At 36.9% G+C, this 21,560-nt stretch overlaps 2 protein-coding genes across 4 annotated transcripts in view; one reads left to right on the forward strand and one right to left on the reverse strand.

Annotated features, from left to right (window-relative positions):
• Upset (SET domain-containing protein upSET) overlaps positions 1–14,858 on the forward strand; it is a 29,209-nt gene extending 14,351 nt beyond the window's left edge. Inside the window, exons 1-13 of one of the 3 annotated variants that reach the window (XM_070668842.1) lie at positions 289–436; positions 1,096–3,759; positions 3,833–3,917; positions 4,043–4,196; positions 4,280–4,424; positions 4,510–4,557; positions 4,739–5,426; positions 5,689–6,173; positions 6,267–7,818; positions 7,971–9,563; positions 9,853–10,099; positions 10,213–10,350; positions 10,518–14,858. In XM_070668842.1, coding sequence (XP_070524943.1) covers positions 1,364–3,759; positions 3,833–3,917; positions 4,043–4,196; positions 4,280–4,424; positions 4,510–4,557; positions 4,739–5,426; positions 5,689–6,173; positions 6,267–7,818; positions 7,971–9,563; positions 9,853–10,099; positions 10,213–10,350; positions 10,518–11,032 — 8,046 coding nt within the window. In that variant the 5' untranslated portion in view covers positions 289–436; positions 1,096–1,363 and the 3' untranslated portion in view covers positions 11,033–14,858. Of the gene's footprint in view, positions 1–288; positions 437–1,095; positions 3,760–3,832; positions 3,918–4,042; positions 4,197–4,279; positions 4,425–4,509; positions 4,558–4,738; positions 5,427–5,688; positions 6,174–6,266; positions 7,819–7,970; positions 9,564–9,852; positions 10,100–10,212; positions 10,351–10,517 lie in introns of those variants that run through there. The other 2 variants (XM_070668841.1, XM_070668843.1) reach the window with 2 other exon arrangements.
• Positions 14,859–16,206: 1,348 nt separating this feature from the next.
• On the reverse strand, positions 16,207–19,712 carry Sec61alpha (SEC61 translocon subunit alpha). Its single transcript, XM_070668871.1, has 8 exons — positions 19,552–19,712; positions 19,291–19,358; positions 18,910–18,975; positions 18,602–18,812; positions 18,272–18,529; positions 18,021–18,187; positions 17,513–17,902; positions 16,207–17,432 (listed from the first exon to the last, which is right to left on the reverse strand). Exons 1-8 carry the CDS (start codon positions 19,556–19,558, stop codon positions 17,169–17,171), a joined length of 1,431 nt encoding a protein of 476 aa, XP_070524972.1. The 5' UTR covers positions 19,559–19,712; the 3' UTR covers positions 16,207–17,168.
• Positions 19,713–21,560: the final 1,848 nt, after the last annotated feature.

The following is a 21,560-nucleotide window of genomic DNA, read 5'->3' on the forward strand; positions in this document are numbered from 1 at the left end:
GGACGGCCCGATCGGCCGCGAGATATTTCAATACATGCAGTACCGCTTTAAAAATTCCGACTTTAAAAAACATTAACGGTGAAACGCCTAGGATAATCATTCTCTCATTTGCATATGATATTTTAGGGTGGCATGCTCGTCCCAATGAAACGATTCAACCCATGAGACGGGAAAGAAAAAGAAAGAGAATCTTCGACTCTTGGCAGTCTTTTTGCTGAGCCCGACCTAGTCCTGGTAGCTAACTCTTGAAGTGTATTTTAGACGATTGTAATCGACGAGCTGTTTTCTGAAGCGTCTTTAGTCCTTTATGTAATGCTGCAAGGAATAATTGAAGACTGAAAAACGACGAAAGTGTGAAAGAAAAATTATTTTTTTAATGGAGAACGAGATACTCGATTTTCGTTTGCTTATGAGAGACGATTTAGCTCGCAAAGATGTAAGTTTCATCGGCTCCGGTAGCCTTAAATAATTCTCACGCTTAATTATCGTTAAGTTAGCGAGGTAGCGTATTACTGCGTGCTAATGTGGATAGAAATGCGGAGACACGGGACAGTAGTGATCAATGACCGAACACAGTCAGCGGAGCCCGCGAACGCTCACGTAGTTGGCGTGAAAGTTGTTCGGAATTTGCGATCCGCAGAAATCTCTCGCGGGCGTACTTCCGTCTTTCTCGGTGTTCACGGCGCCGGCCCGCAAGATAGACACGCCGACTTCGAAACAACTCTCGCATTGTCGCGTTTCGAGTGTCCTCGAAGTTGGCGATCGGTTTTCTAACTTAGAAAAGATTTGATGCTCCGATTATCATGATTACGCTTAAACGTCGCTAAAGCTAGATTTCTCAGCGACACGTCAAATTTCCATTTTAGCTTTAGCTACGTGTGAATCATTCGAATCTTAAATTGCTTTCATGATTAATAAAGAAACATGTTCTGCGTTAAAAAAATTTTTTTTTATTTTTTTTTAACTACAAATTGAAAAATTTCAAGATACAAATTTTTTTTACTCTTATAAATTATGTGAAATATAATAAACTTTAATTTATTTGATATTAAATATTGACTAAATAGTTCTAATTTTGTTTTTTTTTTCTTTTAGCCTATGGTCCATGGTCCTCAAATAGTCGAATCGAGAACTAGACTTGGTGAAGCCAAAATTGGGCGAGGACGATAGCCAACAGTCCTTGGACTAGTCGTGCAACTCCCTTGCGAGTTTCCACTTGGCGTGCTCCCGTAAGGCTACCAAAACGTCGACTCCATCAGTAATAAAGTTATCGGGGGGTGGAACAGCTGGCAGTGGGGAGCAACTGTCCCCAGGGCCTGGCCCACCTCCCCCGGTGTCTTCGTTGATTAGCGATGGTGATCGTATGAATGAGAAAAATACAAAATCTACAGAAAATAACGATGACGAAGCAGGGCAAACAGCTGTCTCAACAACGGTCGAAACGACCAAGTCTGCGTCTGCGAAATTGGAGAAGAAATACGACCAGGCCAATGAAACCACCATGAGTTTCGTTTTAAAACTAGACGTGGAAACCGCGGCGACGTCGGTGGAAAGTGCAACAAAAGACGGTGTTGTAAGTGAAGGACAACCTCCACCGACGTTGCTGTTAGCTGATAGGGTATGGCGATCCCAGGAGCCTGTTACAGTCGCTACTGGCACTATCACTACCATGACGGGGAATACTGTGGTGATTACGAGTGGTGACGATGTTGCTACGGCTGCTAATAGTGCCAAGTCGCAATTATTACAGTGTCTGGAAGCTACCAGCAATCAAGAGCAGCAGACTGTCACCCCTGCGTCCACTCTCACGACGGTTAAACCTGTGGTGACTTATCCAGTTGCCAAAGGTGCCAAGGAGCAGATACAGAAAGTGATTGCTAGTTCGCAGACCAGCACCACGGAAGTGTTGACAACGCGCGTTATCTCGCAGAAATTACCACCATCGTCTACTGATCAGACGCAGTCTGTTCCAGTAACTGCCAACATTTCTTCTCAAACGTCAGCCAATTCGACATCCTCACCATCACCCAATAGCGGCGATGCTTGTTCCTGGCAGTCAACCATGACTACTGTGCAAAGTACTCAGCCAGCGTATCAGTCGAAGAATCAGGTTGCAATAGCTGATCTTATTCAATGTGGTAATAAGCAACAACAAATGACAGCAACAACCAATGTACAAGGTACGTTACATCACAAGCTTCAACCAATAGTAGGCACTTCTACTACGGCAGTGAAGGCAATGGATTTACAACGGTATCATACGAAATCATTACCAAGCGGCATCATTACAACTAGTCAACCTGCGCAAAAAATCAAGACCGTAACAAATGTAATCACTACTGTGTCATCTGTACAACGTAATAATGCTCTATCTAAGTCTCAAGGCGTGCCGAAGACACGAGTATTACCTGGTCAACTTATAAACAATCAAGCGACCGCGAATAACGCAAATCCGCAAAAGATTCAATTGGGCAATTCTACGATACAGAAGGCAACACAACCTGTAACAAATGTGCAAAAAACAACGCTTCAATCTGTCTGCAACAATCAAAAAGTTCCAGTGCTAAGTGGCAATCATCTTCCAAATCTCAAGACGCAGCAGCAAGGTTTACAGAAAATACAGGTGCCTCAAAAAATATCTTTAGCTGTGGGCAGACAACAGTTTCAATCAAATCCACAACAGATGAATAATGTCTCAAAATCTAATAACCTTGTAACTGGCATGCAAAAATATCAATCATCCGGGCAACATTATATGGCATGCCAGCAACCGGCATTATCTCAAACAAGATCTCAATCGACGACGACCGGACAAAAAACATTAACAGCAGTACAAACCACCAAATTGCAAACCACGGGGAGTAATGTTTGTAAGAGCAATAGCATGCCGAATGTTTCTAAACCATCGCAAAATTCAAACGTGCTTGCAGTAGGCAAACAGCAATCACAAATACAGCCTACATCAACACAATTATTACAGGGCTCACAAGTAATTCAAAAATCTCAACAGCAACAATCGGCAAACGCGAATAACGTACAAATTCAAAGAAGTCACAGTATTACTAATATGCATTCAAAAGTGATAGCATCTGTATCGAACAATCAAAGAACGCCTTCGGTTGTGATGAATTCGAAGCAGCCGCAGCAAACAGTGATGAGGGTAGGAATATCAAAAAGTCAAACGCAAGCTGCACAAACTGTAGCAGGTCTAAAAACTATCTCGCAAAAACCCATGGTAAACAGCCCTGTCAAGACTGCTGCAAATTCTCAAAATAATGTTATTCAACACTCTGTAGTACAGAGAAATAATAATCCTCCTCAATCTATGAAAATTATTCAACAGCAGCAACAACAGCAGAATATAATCGGTCCACAGAACGCTCCGCAAAAGCAGCCTGGATGCATTAAAACTATTCCTCCGCAAAAACCCTTACAGAGGAATCATGCTCAAAAAATCAGCAGTACTGGTGTTAAACCTTTATTGAGTCCAAACGTAACGGGATTTACAAAAGCTCAAGGTGCAACCGCGACGCAAGTAGCGTCAAAGACGAGTATCAAGACCCTACTGCCGCAGCAGACAATGGTCGCATCGCCTAACGTAATAGTTTCGCATAAACACTCGCCGATTAAAATTCAACAAACAATACAGTTGACTCCACAATATACTCAGCAGATCCGACAGCAAACCGGACAAGTAAAAACCTTGCTTCCGATAACTTCAGCTACGATTGAGCCTCGTAAAGATCTCACTGAAAATAAGTAAGCTTATCTAATTAATTTTTATTTAATTATTTTTATTTTTTTAACTAATCTAATATAAATGTTATTTTAGAAATGATAACGAGTTGCGGGTGTCTAAAGAAGAAGAGCAAAGTACTCCTAAATCACCAGTGAGGAGAATGCCTCTTCCTTACGAGGTATGAAACTATATGCTATAAAACAAAGTATTTAATGTATAAAATTTTGTATGCATTGTTTGAATATATCTTAAAATAAAATATGGATATTTTTAATTAAAACGTAAATTCTCGTTTAATTATAGTGTCTTCAGTTCGTTCTTCAAGATCATAATTATGGTGCGCCACCACCACGAACACCACCACCGCCTCCATCGCCACCTCATCCGAAACAACAACCTATTAATGGTGCCAGCAGTTCTACAGCTACGTCTCAACATCCTTACATATTTAGTCCTGGTAACGTCTTCGATATTATTTTACAATTACATTTATGTTTATATTTTTATATTATATATTTATATATTTGTATAAAATTACAGTTGTGAGCAATACTAATGTGGAGGATGATGCTGCTAGTGCGATTAGTAGTGAAGCAGGACGAGAAGCCGAACCGGAAGGTGAAGAAACCGAAACAGCACCCGAAGGGGAAGGTGATGACGAGGATAGTGTTACTAGATGCATCTGGTAAATTAATGAGATAATTATTTTATAAATAGATTATAGTTGCAATGGTCGGTTGTAATTTTAATGTTCGATATTTTATTTTTAGCGACTTTGAACACGACGATGGATATATGATATGTTGTGATCGTTGCTTGTGAGTTTACCAATTTTTTTCTTACTATTATACAGAGAACATTAGATGCAAGAATATACAGAATTTAGACATTTTTTTATATTTTTAATCTGTTATATATTATGCAATTATTATAAATCTTACGTATTATGTTTGATAATTAAATTAAAACACTTTTTGATAATTAATTACGCGCTCACAGAGTATGGCAACATGTCGATTGCATGGGCATTGATCGTTCGAACATTCCTGATGAATACCTTTGCGAGAGATGTCGACCGCGGCGAGTGGACAGACAGCGAGCACGCGCTTTGCAGATGCGTAAACGCGAAGAGCTTCTCAATTCGGACACATCATCCGACACATCGTCTACGAGTTCGGCGGATACGGACGTCGGGTCTGCGAACAATGCTACGATTCAAAAGAAACGCTCGCTTTCGCAGCAGCAATCACAAGTTCCAAGACGCAACAAATCCGATGCATCCGCTCAATCGTCGCAGGTCCGAAGATTGAATAACAACAATAATAATAATAACAATAACGTTGGAAAAAGACAGAGGAGGGACTCTCAAGCTCGACAATCGAGTGCTGTTCGTAAGAAGGAGAACGCTACTCCAAAACGAGGACCTGGAAAACGTAAGGCTAAAAGAAGAACAAGTCTCGAAGATAAAGAGGAAGATTTGCAAGATGCTTGGGGCACTAATATGGCACCTCTAAGGCAGTGGATTGAACGATACGAAGAAGCCGTTACGAATCATTATAGTCCCGAATTACGAGCCAGGATATCAAATATCAAAGTCAACGGTACACATAACGATCTCAGGCAAAGTAACATGAGTGTTGTTGCTACTGGTAAATGCAGACTCAATGTGCACAGCAATAATCTTAGAGTAAGTAAAATACTATCATGGATGCAGACAAAAAAATACTACACAAATGAATTATTACCTTATCTGTAAATTTTTTTAATATTTTTTAATTTACTAATTTACATTATTAAATTACTGAATTTTGTTTCTACAATTTTTTTTTTTTATATTTATTATCACATTTATTTTTAAAACATTAAAATGTGTTAAAATTTTTTTTTTAATTTTATAAAAATGTATATTAAATCGCTTATTAAAAAAAAAAATCCTTTCTTTACTACAGTTTTTAGTGGCGACAATGTATCTTCCACCAAACACCCCCGTTGTGGAATTACGAGGCAAATATATGCTCAGTACACAACACCGACTGCAATACACGCAAAGTGGTAGGCAACACGTTCAACGGCCAGGACCGTTTGTCTTTTTCTATCGTTTGCCACGCGACGGCACCGAAGTATGCGTTGATACGCGGACGTATGGAAACGACGCAAGGTTCGTACGACGTAGCTGCAAACCAAATGCCGAAGTAAAGCATTGCATCGAAAAGGGCACGCTGCATCTCTATATCGTGACAACATGTGCAATTGAAAAGAACGCCGAGATAACAATTAAACACGAGCAACACGATCTATTGCTATCACCTAATCCTAATTCTCCTTCGTTGCCGATTGTTTGCGCGTGTAACAATCAGCGGGAGTGTCAAATTGCAAATGCGGCAAGTCAACTAAACAGAAGAAGTAGCAATGGCGCTCTCGTTGAAAATGCTGAGTAAGTTTGCATAATATCGAATAACGATTAATAATAAAAAAGCGTTATAAAAGTATTTATATAATTTATTCATTATATTAATTTGTTATTTAGTGGCAGAGAAAGAAGGCGACGGGGTAGAAGGAACACAGTATGCGAAGAGACCGATGTCACGCCGCCAGTAGTACCTCCTACGAGTGTTACGCAAACCACTACTGCTACTGCAACAATATCGTCCACATCGGCGACAGTAACTCCGGCGACACCGAAAAGAACCGTCACAACAACAGTTACAACTACAACGACCCGCCAAGTTGCCAAGGAAGATGTTACAGCAACGATACCGATTACGCAGCCTCAAACATCGCCTAGTTCGAATCAATCGGTGACAACGACACCAGAAACGAAGAAAGATAAAAAGAAAATGACTCGAGAAGAGAGGAAGATGGAAGCGATTATGAAGGCTTTTGAAAGGCTAGAAAAAGCGGAACAAAGGAAACAAGAAGTGCAAGCGAGAAATGCGCAACGGAAAGAATCTGGCGGCACGCACAGCGATAACGAGGATTCAACGCCAGGACAGGCGAAAAGTAGCAAACAGACGAATTCGGAGAGACCGCTGCGACGGAGAAGGCGAAAAGGTCGGGCGAGAACGACAAGCTCGTCTCAGTCGCAAAGCAGCAGTAGCCGAAGAACGAGATTGAATTCGGCCGAATCTGACGTATCTTCCGGAGACGAGAGCAATTCTATGCAGTCACCGCCTCTGTTGAATCAAAATCGTCCGCCTAGCCGGGACGCTCCTTATTCGTCGCATTTACACACTCCAGTTAAGAACACGACGGGCGATGCTGGGAATACTGGATCCTCTAGTGGCCATCAAGGTATTCCCACTGCAGCTGGTTTACTCCTGGCCTTAGCAAATTCGAACGCTCCCGGTCCTTCAAGCTCGCCGCCGTTACAGCAACCTACACCTGTTAAGAGTCCTACTTGTGACAGCGGAGCCAGTAGTAGCTCGCAGAGTTCAACACCATCGACACCACTGTCGTCTGCCTGCTTGTTAGTGGCCGCTGCAGTCGGCCCGTTGGCTCCGGGTTTCAAGTTTCCAAAAACAAAAAAAGTGCTGATGAACGAGTGGTTGAAGGAATCGCCAGACCCGCCACAAGCTAGTGTATCACAAGTGTCGCCTTTGCCGACTCTACCACCTGCCGGTCCTCCGGCTCTACAAAATTCCATGAATCCGTTATGTGGCAGGCATTTCTCATCGGTATCTACAGAAGCGTCAGCGGAATTTCTGTCGCAAAGTTATGCAGCCAAAAGCTTAGCTACTCTCGTACAGGCCGCTAATTCAGTTAGCGGCATATGCGACTCACCGCCACAACGTCGACAGCAAGTGTCCACTAGTAACAACAACGGAAATGCTGGCTGTCCCGCTATGTCATCAGGCTCGGCAAAAAAGCGATGGTTGCGCCAGGCGATCTCCGAAGAGTGTGATTCGCCTAATAGCCGACCTGAAAGTCCACCGTCGCTTAGCGAAACGGTAGCACCACCAAAAAAGCGAAGAATAGCTCGAGAGAGTTTGTCATCGGATAATTACACTCCACCAACGACACCAACTATGCTACTTCCGACCGAAGTAACGCCTAATAGCAGATCATTGTGCCCTGCTGACGTAAGTTTTACATTTGCACTATTTTAATTAAATATATTATTAATTTAAATTAATATTTTATTTTTTATTATTTTTTTATTATTAATCTAAATTAAAATTAAATTAAATATATTATATTTTATTAATTATTATTAATTTATTATTAATTTTAGGATGACTATACAGAACGTGTGCAATCGCCTATGGAACAAACCGATGAAAAACATTACGATTTGGAATCCACGAAAGAAGAAATTAAAATGGATCATAAACTTGCAGATTCTAATAAACCTGCCGTTCGAGAAAAACTTTCAGTCGATATTTTTTCTCAAACAAAACTTTTTGTTAAACACGAAGAAAAAACAGAAGACTCCGTTAAAACAGAAGGATCATCTGAAATAAATACAGAAAATGTTACGATAAAAAAAGAAAAAAATTCTCCGAAGTGGGAGGAAGACGATACAAAATCTGAATGTAATTACGATCAATTAAACCAGAAATTAATTGAGAAAATTCGTGAAACGGTGGAGAAAGTAAAAAAAGAATCTTTCACGAAAGAAGAAATTGTCAAAGGCACAGTCGAGATAATTGATCAAAATGAACCCGATACCGAAATGGAAGAATTCAGTTCTCCAATCGCTACTATAGAACCTGATGCGATTTTAAAACAACGAGTGGTCGAGATGCAACTGGAGTTTGGCGGTAGCATCTCTGAAATTATGAATATCGTCAGTAGCGAAATAGAAAAATCGAATGATGAAAAATCATCCGAAGCCACTCCGAAAGGTCAAGAAGTTGTCGAGAGATCAGACGACAACGCATCCATCGATGAATTCGACGTCGAGGCGCAGATGAAGAAGATCACGGGCGACGATGGTAACGACTATCAGGAAAAGATCGACACGAGTTCGGAGAAGGACAAAAGCATGGACGGAATAGAGGGTCTAATGGAGAGCTCGAAGGAGGATTCAGATTCCGAGGATAAGGACATGGATGATGACAAGTACTGCGAATCTTCCTTTAAGTTGTTTGATATCAGTCGCGAAGAGGCACCTTTCAAAAAATCGGATACTAAGCCCGATATTAAACCGGAACAGATTATCGTTACAGAAGACAGCACGAAAGAGACGGATAAGGGTAGGAGCGACGAGCCCGCAAAGGAAGTCTCCAAGGCGGAGCAGTCGTCTACCTTCGCTGCGTTATCGGAGGAATCCATCTTCGAATCGGCTTCTACGAACATGGACGCGGAGCCCATCGCGGACCCTCCCAAGATCTTTCACTCGATTCCACCTTTGAGCGAGCGCATTCGCAAGAAGGCCGATCCATCTGCCACATCGAAAACACCTAAGATGGACTTTGAGGCGGCTATCATAGAATCCACGATAAGTATGGACGTTGTAGACGGGTCCAAAAACGGTGAGCAAAAGTCGATATTGTCAACTGCGTTGCGAGAACTCTTGGAAGCGAAACTGGACGACGAGCCAACGGGCGAAGTAATGAAAAATGACATTGATAATGAGATTAACACGCCATCACAAATAATACAACCAAAATCAGACTCCTCTGAACATAGTTTAGACACGGTACAAGATTCAGCTTCAATTCAGGAAATTCCAAAGCCAGAAGAGACCAAGGAGATTCCCGCCAAGGAGGAAGAGGCCAAACCCAAAGAGATAAAGCGGTTAAAAGACCCGAGGACAGTTGTACCGAATAGTATGCCAGCACCAGCTTTTAAACCGGACGCTCTTCCTCCCGTTAAACGCAAGGTTAGAAGGCTAAGATTGTAGTAATATTTTTTTATTGCTGGGAATGGTATCCTGCAATTTCTCATTTTTTATCTTATTATTTTAATTATTTCAGCTATTGCGTAAAATTAGACGATTTCTGCGTTCTTTTTTTCTTTTTTTTCTTTTTTTTTTTTTTTTTCGTATGATCCAATTTCTTTTTGTAGTGAAAGGCGATTATATAAAAATATTATATACAATATTTCGATATAAAAATACATCTTGTGATGTATTTTATTTATTATATAAAAATATTAATATATTTTTCTAGCTATCCATATCGGAATATCGTAAACGGAAGCAGCAGTCATCCGGAGGAACGGGAACGGAGCCGGATTCATCGAACGACGCTTCTACAACAGATAAAAGTGGAGCGCGAGGTAGATCTGACAGTGCCAGCAGTGGCACTTCTTCGCTCAGTTCTGACGAGGAAGGAGCTAAAGCGACGCTTGATGTGACAGGCCTTAATGCATTAACGCTCTTTCCTAATGGCGCTAATGAGAACGATGAAAAAAAAGGTAAAATTTAATATTTAAATATTTCTCTTTATTTTATATCTTAATTATTTTATATCTTAATTTTAACGATACTCTCAATACAACAATTTATGAACGAATAAATACTTAAATAGCCGGAGAAGAAGGTACGATTGGTTGGTCTGCAGCACCGACTTTGGTAGAACGTCAACGAGAAAACCTCACCGAACGATTGAAACGCGAGTTCGGACTGTTCCTCAGCGATGACGAAGAGGAAAGAGCTCGTAAACATGGTACGTATTAAAAAAAAAAAAAATATAGCAGTCTTAGAGAAGTTAAAGGTTAATGTATATTTTAGAAAAATAATAAAAGCAAGCAAATATATAATTAAAAAACTCATAATGCTATTAATAAGATACTATCTTTAACTTCTATATTTTTATAATTCTTACTTACTTAGGTTTGACAGCAGAGGCAATACTAAAGGCACACAAGTCCTCTCCTCCTAACTTGGTTGTCAGTACTCCACCGGCATATCCGGGAATACCTCAATTACCTCCGCAACCGTATATACCGCCACCTGGCTCGGCGTCCATCCATTATCCTCAGTTCCAAAATAAACCTGCAACAGTGCAGTATCCAAACTTTGCGATACCGCCACCGACCACGACACAGCAATCAATGTACGCCACCGCGACGCCAACACAAACGACCGCGGTTGGCAAGCAGACGCAGCAAGCGCAGTTTTTGGTACCCCAGGCGTCTCAAGCACCACCGGGATCCAATCCATATCCACCACAATTCGTCCCATCCCAGCCGTTGCCGCCGCCGGTTACGGGAACGGCGGTGTCGATCTCTAAGTTCCCATCGACGACGCCGCCAGCTCCGTCTCCAAGCACCCAGGTGTCATATCCTCCAGCACCATCGGGACAACCTCAGAAGCCGTTCTTTAACCACCCGGCACCGAGGTCGTAACCGGCAGAAAAGGGTAGGATTATTAAAAGTTCTTAAGTTTTAAACTGATATCCGTTTTCTCTACGATGTCGATCTCTATCAAACCGAATATCTTGCCCACTCTTCAGTCGACGAGACGAAATTTTAACCTCGTTTCTTTGGAAGAAAAAGCAAAGAACAAATTCGAATTAAATATTCACAAATATTTGCATTCTCTTATTATAAGATACTGAAATATTATCTCGTACAAAAACGTGCGCGAGATACAAACGGCAGGAAGCCGCATACAGAATTCCAACACTTAAGATAATTAGAAATATCCAGATAGATTTTTGTTTTTAGTTTGCGCTATCAATCGCTTTTAGAATTTTCACATACATTTAAAATTTATTGACATTTATTGATATACGTTGGTTCGATGGTTTTTCTCTCAAAATATTTGACGGAATTCGTGTGGCCTAAGGTAGATAGCTGAGTATTTTGAGATTAGGTTTAGCGACGCGCATTTTAGATAGCATATATCGAGAGAGCTGTACTAGTACCTTTTTCGCGAGCAACGGCCAAAAGTGTATTTGAATATCGTACACTTTTTATACCAGTGAAATGGTGCCCTAAAATATTTATATATAGTATTAGTTCAATTTTTCGATAAGATGTTAATAAAGTTGGAAACGCGCTTTTACTCGGCCGACAAAGTCAGCTGATCTCGCGATATCCCATCTAAAAACAGTTATCATTATATATAACAATGTGCACCCTGCATAATACTTATATGTACATATTATTTGCATATACGCATAATGTTAACAATTTAGCTATATTTAACGACACTGCTCTAGATTAGTTCGTAGATCCATAACAAAAACTTAGTATGACACATAGATAAGCGAACTAGTACTGTGTTGTGTTGTTCTTGTTTTTTTTTTACATATAAAAAAAGAGGTAAAATGGTACGCGAAATTCTCTATATTTTATATTTCACTGTAAAAGGGCAAATTATTTATAATAAAAAGTAAATGTTGAAATTTAAAGACTTGAGTTTTATTTTGGATATTCGTAAAAATTATATGCTTCAATTTCGTTATGCGCGAATAGACGCCAGTTTTATATGCAAAATATGTATATTTATTTATATGGTAATTGAAATGTCGTAAGTAGGCAGGACAGACCATCTATAATAAATGGAGCATATAATGTACGTACGTACATTTTATTCTCTTTGATACTTTAACCAGTTTAAGCAATATTGCAAATATATTTTTAGTTGGATAAAAAAGAGCGAAAGATCACGATACGTGACAATATATATATCATTTTGTTACTATTTAATCTCTTCTTAGGTCTCCCAAAATTTCATTCGCTCATAACATTCATTCAAGTACAAAACTTACTATACGACAAAAATTTAGAAGTAAATTACGATAAATTAATACAGCGAAAAATTGTAGTCTATTTTGTAACTAAAAATCGCTTTACAATTCCGTTTAGTTTTTGAATCTCGACATTATTCTGTCACTAGCAAAAAAATTACACATTTCTTCTTGTTTACTCTGAGTGATTTGCATTAAAAATTACGATGTATACATTAACGACATTATTTACGCATATATTAGTAATTATATGTATTATATAATCTCATAATTAAAGGTTATCAAAGCGATCACCTTTCTGTCTATAAAATTAGAGGTCGTCTAGTTCCAACATCCACTCATGTAATTAAAATTATTGTATTTTATATGTAATTGAAATTTTATATAGCGTATGAAAAGTTTTCTAGATTTCGATGGTGCGATTATTAGATGTACATAAAGTATGTTACTTGTTATGATGTGCAAGGAGGAGCCAAGTTTGAATTTCTTTATAAGTTATTTTTCTGTTTTGTAATATAATGTATTGTTTATCTAATTTCGGTCGCAGACCCTCAAATTGCGAAGAACGAGCGGTGGTGAATATTAGAATAAACAACGAAAAAATTAAGTTGTTTCGTTAATACAGCGTTAATTATGCAGCGCTAAGAGTCATAATTATTATTCACTTTACGCAAGATTTGACCGCTCGAATTAATTATAGTACAATTAGGTGATAATGTTGATTAGAAATTCTTAGTCGTAAATGCGTTACACATTAAAGTAATGTTGCGTCGAAGTAAGAACTAGAATCTATTTCAGATATATGTGTCCGTAAGCTCATTTAGATGATATCTTTTATTGGCGAAAAAAGCAAATATATATCTTAATTTATTATACAAAGTAAAATAATATTTTTTTCACGATAAATGAAGATTTTCTTAGCTTGGACATGTAATATTCTGATTGCAAACTATGGATGCGGTGCATTATAAATACTTCGGAATACTTACAATACACTATTAATGCGACTTTTATTTTATTTAACGCTCGACATTAATTAATGCATCACAGATTTTACTCTGAAAACTGTATTTTAAAAACATAACTTAAAAAAAATTATTAAAAAATATTTAATGGATAAAATAGTTTATAACACTTATAATATTTTTTTTTTAATTTGGAATTAAAATCCATATGTAAAATGTATTTGGGATAAGTATTTAGGAGTACCGCATCCTCTGTATAATTCGGTATAATAAAAAATTTTACCTGAACGAATGTGCAAAATGTGCAGAGCGATTTTCGAAATATGTATGAAGAAAAGAAGGACGAGATATCCTGCACTCAATCGGTTTTTAAGCGAATATCAAAGTTTACAGATCTGTGATTAGGAAATGCAGTAAAAACTGGATTTGAAAATTCTTGCGTTCTCTATGGAGATATTCTAACAAAATTACTGTGTATATTTACGGATCTCCCATAGACGAGCGCGAAACCTTCATCTCTCTTTTTTCTTTTACATTACGTTTGGCTGCGATTTCAGAGTGTAAAACAAACGTATTTTTGGCATTTGATATTTACTTTATACTTTAGCTGATATTTTGTAATAAGAAAAAAAAATGTGTACACTATTGTAAGTTAAAAATTATCGTGGGTGGTGTATCATTCTACTTCGAGAAATAGAAAAATACACAGATTGTATTCGTCACCCACGTACAATGAGAATATACATATTTTTGTAAGATAATTAACTACATGTATATGTATACATAAATACATTTATGTTTATATATATATATGAATGCATTCATATATGTATGAATATATATACATATATGTGTATGTATATTAATCACTATCTTTCGAATTTTTGAAAACTTATTTCGAAGATTCGAAGAACAAGGTACGATACGATTGCTTTGCAGCTAAATCTATATGTTTATTGTCCGTTGTATAATTCTCCGATAGGTAGTACATATACATATACATCATACATACAACTACACATACATACATACATACACATCACACAAACACGTATATATATATATATATATATATAATGATATTCTGACATCAAGAAGAAGGAGTGGCACGCGACCTTGTTATTAAAGCATCTGATAGTATAAAACAATTCGTTAGGATAATCGTTTCAATGTTGTAAATAAATGCAGAGCGCATAGCAGTTATCATATTATATATTATATTAATATTATATTATATTCGCATATATATATTCAATCTTTATATAATAGGCTGAGAATACACGATAATTTTTTTATTTGCGAACTCACTGTTACATGTATGTGCCTAGTTATAGCCATGTTACAATTATTATCTATTACATTGTATGATAATTTAATCCATATTACCGATTATAATAAATGTAACAAGTTCTTCGATATCAAACTCTACACGATATATTATTATGGCGTAACGTGTAAAGAGCTCATATTTAGGCATACATGAAAAAATTTAATAAATCGGAATACATTTTACGAGTCGAGACTGTCGACTCGATTAACCCTTTCATCTAGATTCCTCTCCTAATCTTCTATATTATTGGTAGGTTAACTTTTTAATTATAATCCTCGATTATAATGAAACAAATACGGTAATTAAATTATTTATTCATTTAAATGACCGAGAAATGACGAATACACCAGCTGACAAATCTGTCAATCCCAGGCTGCCGCGGCGCTAAATCGTCGGAAAACCGTCAGAAAAATATAAATGAGTATGAGTAACATAAAAGGGATAAGTTGATAACATGGCGAGAGCCGTTTTCCGCCAATTTTGTTCGCTCGTGATTGGCCCATATTATCCAACCAAATTTTTTCTATTTTAAATTTAATTTTTATGAATAGTCAATATGGGTCAATTACGAGCGAGCAAAACTGGCGGAAACCGGCTCTTGCCGTGCCACCAACTTACTCCTTCTATGTTTCTAATACTTTCTGATACTTTTCTGACGGTTTTCGGACGATTCAGCGTCGTGGTAGCCCGGGATTGACAGATTTGTCAGCTGGTGTATTTGTCATTTCTTGGTCATTTAAATGAATAAATAATTTAATTACCACATTTGTTGAATTATAATCGAGGATTAAATATTATTTATTCTATTGTTAATGTATTTTTTATTTTTTTTAGATATTGTAAAACATGCGGTTTGATTTTTATTCCGTGAGTGTCAGAGGATCAGAAAAACTAACAAAGCCGCATATATTCGTGCAGGAGCATAAGGAAATAATAATAAAATAACGACACAATAAATAAGAGAAGAAAAAGAAAATTATAATTAAAAAAATAATTATATGAATAAATACAGGTATTAGATACACACTGTCTTGACAAAATTTTAACATTAAAATACATACTTACATATAATTTCTCACTTTGTATATAACATGTTCAAAGATTATAAATATTAAGATTAAATATTTCCACAAGTTTCATGTATTAACCACCATTAACAGTAAGTACATTTGGACATTTAGTGTTTGTTTCTTATTACATCGATATTCTATAACAATAATTATAATTCATATCTTATAACAACCCTGAATATAAAGTAGAAAATGACAATTACGTACATTATATAAAATAGAAAGTAATTTTTACCGGTTGTTTGTATACATCGTGTTTATGTATATGATGTATTACATAATATATAAAAATTTTTTTTGATGATATCGATCATTATTTCTCAATTAATAATATGAATAAAAATTTGGTCTACAGTTCTTGATAAATTATTCAGTGAGTTATGAGATTATTCACAAAGCCGATTATGTATGACAAAATGTGATGAAGTTGAGGAATGAAACAAGGAAGACGAAAAAAATATATATGTATATACATATATTTTAATATTTATAAAAGCACATTCTCTCTCCTAAAAATACATGTGTAAGAAACAAATTAATTTACTTCGTATTATTATCAATATAGGAATGGATGGTACCTAAGATGAACGAACAATGTTCGAATTGCTGCACGAATACCCTAGGTGGGTGTCTCGTCCTAATTGAAATGATTATTTTGTATAATCGTATGCAAAATCAGTTCAATTTATATAAATGTCGCGATTTCATTTTTATTGAGTTTTCCGTGGCTCTGTCAGTGTCAAATCACAGAGCCCAAAACGCGTGTAAAAAATGTTGAAAATATTTAATTACTTTCTCACTATGTACACTTTGCTCGTTGTTATAAAAGATATTACATCTTATATGCAAGCACGACGATGTACACACAATAAGGACATCTTCCGTGCTTGCATTTGCGAGCATTTATGTTAAATTCGCGTTCTTATATATTATCTACGCTCCGTCAATATATCTCACCTTGATTTGTTGGTGGTTTGTGTACAGTTTGACACAGCATAGAATTAATAATGTGTAATGTAACGTAGAGTACATTTTTTTTCTCAATAATCCATGAAAATCTTATAAGTGAAACGTAAAACAGTTTTCCAGAAGAGTTTTGAAAGTATAGTGCGTGTCAATAGTCACTTTAATGTATTCTGTATAAAAGAAGCACATATATTTATTAATTTTTTTTTTTTCCTTTAAGTAATGTCATCGACATTATAATTTTTTGAGCAGAGAATCAACAATATACCAATATAAGTTAAATATGTGCGACTTTGTATAACAACGGGGAACTTTCGTTTGGCGCCAGTGTTCGTCATTCTGAGCTTCGACATAAACACACAGCTGCCAATCCGACTCTCTTACTTTTTACTAAATTATTATTCAGTTCTTCAGAATTAAAAAAGTTCACTTTTCAAGTCTATAGATGAATTAAGTTTAGAAGAGTAACGTGCTCATGCCACCCATTTCACTTTGCTCCTTCACAAAGATCTCGAAGTATTGGTATATGATTGTGACAGCAAGCAAGATACCAGTACCGGAACCGATCGCGCCCAAAAAGTCCGCTAGTACAGAAAGAGCTCCGATACACAGTCCACCGAAAGCTGCTGCGGTCGGGATGTACCGATTTAATTCGCGAATCATGGAATTATCTCTGTGGCCCCGCATCACCATCTGTTGCTCTCGCAGTTGTTTAGCAACCTAAAAGTTCAATAATACACGTTGTAAATTTTTATATTACATCAAAAAGACTTAATTATGTTTTAGCGATTTATACTAACGTCTTTTGCCGAGCTTCCAGAGACCTCAATCCACGTCTTAGAGAAGAAAGCGCACGAGCCAAGCATGAAAAGAATATAAAGCACTGCATGGACAGGATCTTGAACGATATGACCAACCGATTCTGGAGGTGATAAATAATAACATAATCCGCCAACTGGATACGATCTGGCAGGACCTCCGCCACCGACATCCGACCAAACGCCTAGCAAATTCACTATAATATTCCCTTGGAATTTAACGGCCAACATCTGAGAAATGACGTACAGATTGGACACCAAGGCCGATTGTAGAATAATCGGAATATTGCTGGTATAAAACAATTTGATCGGATAGCTGCTGTACTGGCCGCGATATCTGGCAGATTTAATCGGAAGATCCACACGGAAGCCCTAAAAATAAAATTAATTAATTTTTCGAATTTAGTGCCATTTATTAATTCAGTATTTTTTAATTCCGATTTAAAAAAAAATTACACAATATAAAACGACAAATGTAATCTTAATTTACCTGGAAGTATATAACAATAGCGAACACTAGAATGGTGGCGAGGAGATTCATTAAATTTGGAAGATTCTGTCTGTAAAACGCTTCACGAAGACCTCGAACTTTATCTTGTCTGGTGGCCAGTAAATGAAACAGAGCGATTACTGCTCCTTCAAATTCGGTACCACGACCTATAAGTGCATAAAAATATATTTTTAATTTGCATTTAAATAATTTTAAAAAATTAAAATTTTTTGTTCTATCGAGAAAATTACCAGTGTTAACTGTGGCTGGCGAGAATGCTTTCCAAACAATAGTTTCACAAATATTGGTGGCAATAAAAAGAGATATCCCGCTTCCCAATCCATATCCTTTCTGGAGAAGTTCGTCTAATAGTAATACAATGAGTCCAGCAACAAACAGTTGAATAATAATCAAAAGACAAACACCAGCTCCAATTTCAGTTGGATCTCCATACATTCCAGTCATTACATAAACGATGGCTTGTCCGACGGTAATTACCATGCCAAATACTGAATAAAAATAAAATGATTGTTATTTCTACCCAATTTAAATTGTAATACATAAAAAATTTATGTACTAACATTTCTGTGCTCCATTAAATAGCGCTCTATCCTTTGGTGTATCGCCGACCTCAATAATCTTTGCACCGTGAAGCAATTGCATGATAAGACCGGAAGTAACGATCGGTGAAATACCCAATTCCATGAGAGTTCCTCTGTTTGATGCAAGTATCACACGAATCCAATAGAATGGATCTGCACTGTCCGAAGACATAATACCAAACAATGGAATCTAAACAAGATAAGATTATATATTTACTTAGGCCAGCTTACTATCTATAGTGAATTTTCTTTAGCATTACATCAAATAATGTTAAGATTCAACTTACCTGGCAGCATACCAAGAAAATAAATAATGTGATTGCTGTCCATAGTACCTTTTCTCTGAACTGAATCTGTGGAGAGGCAAAAGCATAACTATATCATTCAATATTAAAATATATTGAAATAATATCGAAATATTGGAAATGCCAACACTGAAATTATTAATAAATTTATCAGAAAATACAAAAGCAGTTCTAGCTTTAACACTATGCTGTGCTACATATATTACAGACATGTGTCCTAAACAGATGGTGAAAATTATTCCATCTTTATCCTGTACTTACAAACGCCTCGGGGCGATCGAGGAATTTAGGAAAAACGGTACACGGAACTGTAAATACAAGAGAGAGACGGAAATAGATCACACGATGGTGCGTAAGTCTTACCTTCCGTTGCGGCTTCGCTATTTCCGGCAGTATACTGCAGAAGGGCTTTATTACCTCCAAAAATTTGACTGAAAGCAGAAGGGAAGAGATGGTTTAGCGCATCAGAAGAGATTTAGGTACGCGTATTGTCAGATGGATTCGCGACTCTAGCAATATGCCGCGCGATGAGGTTACGCGAGAGAGAGGTTGGCGGCGAACGCTAACACGCAGAGAACGCAGCGAGCCTTATTTCTAACTAACTGTAAATTCATCTGTACTTACATCCCATTTTGGTTGCGTTGACACGACTGTCCTGAGCGCTGAGGATCGAGTGACGTTCCCTCACAGGATCCGGAGAATCGACACCGTCACAAAATACCCTCTCATCAAGCGCAACGAGAGCGGCTGCGTATGCACGACTGGCAAAACGTAGCGAGTCGTGGCTCACCCCGCCGACACGTATCAATATGCCAGTGTCACGTGACCTGATGATGTTGGCCGGCACGCTTCCGTTTGCACTTCCTTCGCCGACCACGAGATTGTGCTGCAATAAAAAGACTCAGCTGTCGATATGAACTTTTCGGTCTGCATAGGTTACCGGCTTCACACAACAGTGCACGACGGGTGGCATAATGACAGGCTTCATAAATATTCTGTACTATCATCCTAACATCCGATCTGTAATCTTATCTATAAAAAATTGATGTGATGCCTAAATCAGCTGAATTTCGATTTTACGGGAGTGCGTTCGCGAGTGTCCAGTGCCGCGGAAGGATGGCTCGACACGTCCCATCTGAGAGGATGAGCAGGCTCAGGATGGGCATCCTGCATCAGCGGAGCAACTTTTAGGTGAGAATAACTTTACTTTTTTTTTATTAATTTTTCAAACTAATAATCATGTCTACATTAAATTTCTTTTTATGTTACAGTCGCTGGAAAAATTCTGCAACTCCGCTGACGCTCATGCAGATTGGTAAGTCACATAATTTTTTTTTCGTAATTGTTAATTGGGTTCCTTGAACCGGCAATGCATCGTCGACCATAGATTACTCAATTGTAATCATCATATAGAAATTATTATAATTAATTAATGTCTCCAATTATAATGACACACGAATTGAGACCTTACGAAAAACAGCGTACGCGAAACGTGTGCATGCTTTGTTCTAGTATCTTTAAAATTTTAACAATTTAAATAAATAATAAACTTAGTTGTGTAGCTACAAAAAGAACCTCTCAATTTTATTAACGTCCCAAAAACATTAATTTTTAACTAAATATTTTACTAACAATTGTTTTATTATTTATTATTATTCGTTTTTTTTTTAATTAAATCTTATCAAAAAAAAGAAGTTCTTTCATTAATTGCATCTCGTTATTTGCATACTTATAAAAACAAGTGTCGCAATTTGTGTGACATTTGTAGGTCTTCTTACAAGTGTAAGTTACGCAATTCCTTGCCTCGTTTCCCCGTAACGCTCGCATGGTCGAATATCCGTTTATATCGGTCAAGAACTCATACTTTATGCAAAAAAACATAACAAATGACCTGTTACAATCGACTTATTCATTATTTTCGTTATCTTGCTTTCATTCTATACATTGACGCACATACACGATATATATTGTACCTATGTGTCTAACATTTAAGCTGTATTAACAAATCATTAATTTGTTATTGCATTTTTTTTTAATCTTTATAAATCTATTTTATTTTTTCCAGATTCTGCAAATTATTCTTAAATATCGAATATATGTTTGATAAGGTTGTCAATGTCATCTATATTAGTTCAGAATGACATATAATATTGATTTGCATAAGTCTAATGTACACTAATTTACATATTTACATACGCTAATATTTACGTATTTTTAGATATAATTTTGCCACAAAAGTAATTCTGACGTAAATTTATCATCTTTGATAAATAAATATACTAATAAATTACATTAAAATCATGTACTCTCTGTACAAACGTATTTATACAACATCTATAAAATTCAGTCAATAATTCCCATTTCGTATACCTTATCGCAAAAGCGTAATACATCTTCACAAATTATCGTAATCAATATATCTGCACTCATTTTCTGTCAAAGATTGTTATCGCAAAAATGTAAGTAAAATCGATCGTCAAATATATCTTTTTTTCTGTTTGCTCACGATTACATAGTACGACAATGACTCAAAGGATTATTATCCCTAAAAAACAACAAAGTATTTAATTTCCACCATCTATCATCATTACATTTAATGCTATACTTGGGTTTTACTTATGTATAATAATAAT

Source organism: Cardiocondyla obscurior, linkage group LG18 (assembly GCF_019399895.1).
Source record: "Cardiocondyla obscurior isolate alpha-2009 linkage group LG18, Cobs3.1, whole genome shotgun sequence".
NCBI lineage: Eukaryota > Metazoa > Arthropoda > Insecta > Hymenoptera > Formicidae > Cardiocondyla > Cardiocondyla obscurior.

What these genes read in the sequence shown, in the direction of transcription:
- Sec61alpha (XM_070668871.1), bottom strand. An exon ending in TAGCGAAGCCGCAACGGAAG is followed by an intron (nt 18,976 to 19,290) that starts GTAAGACTTACG and finishes GCCTCTCCACAG; the next exon opens with ATTCAGTTCAGAGAAAAGGT. An exon ending in CTATTGTTATATACTTCCAG is followed by an intron (nt 17,903 to 18,020) that starts GTAAATTAAGAT and finishes TTTTATTTTTAG; the next exon opens with GGCTTCCGTGTGGATCTTCC.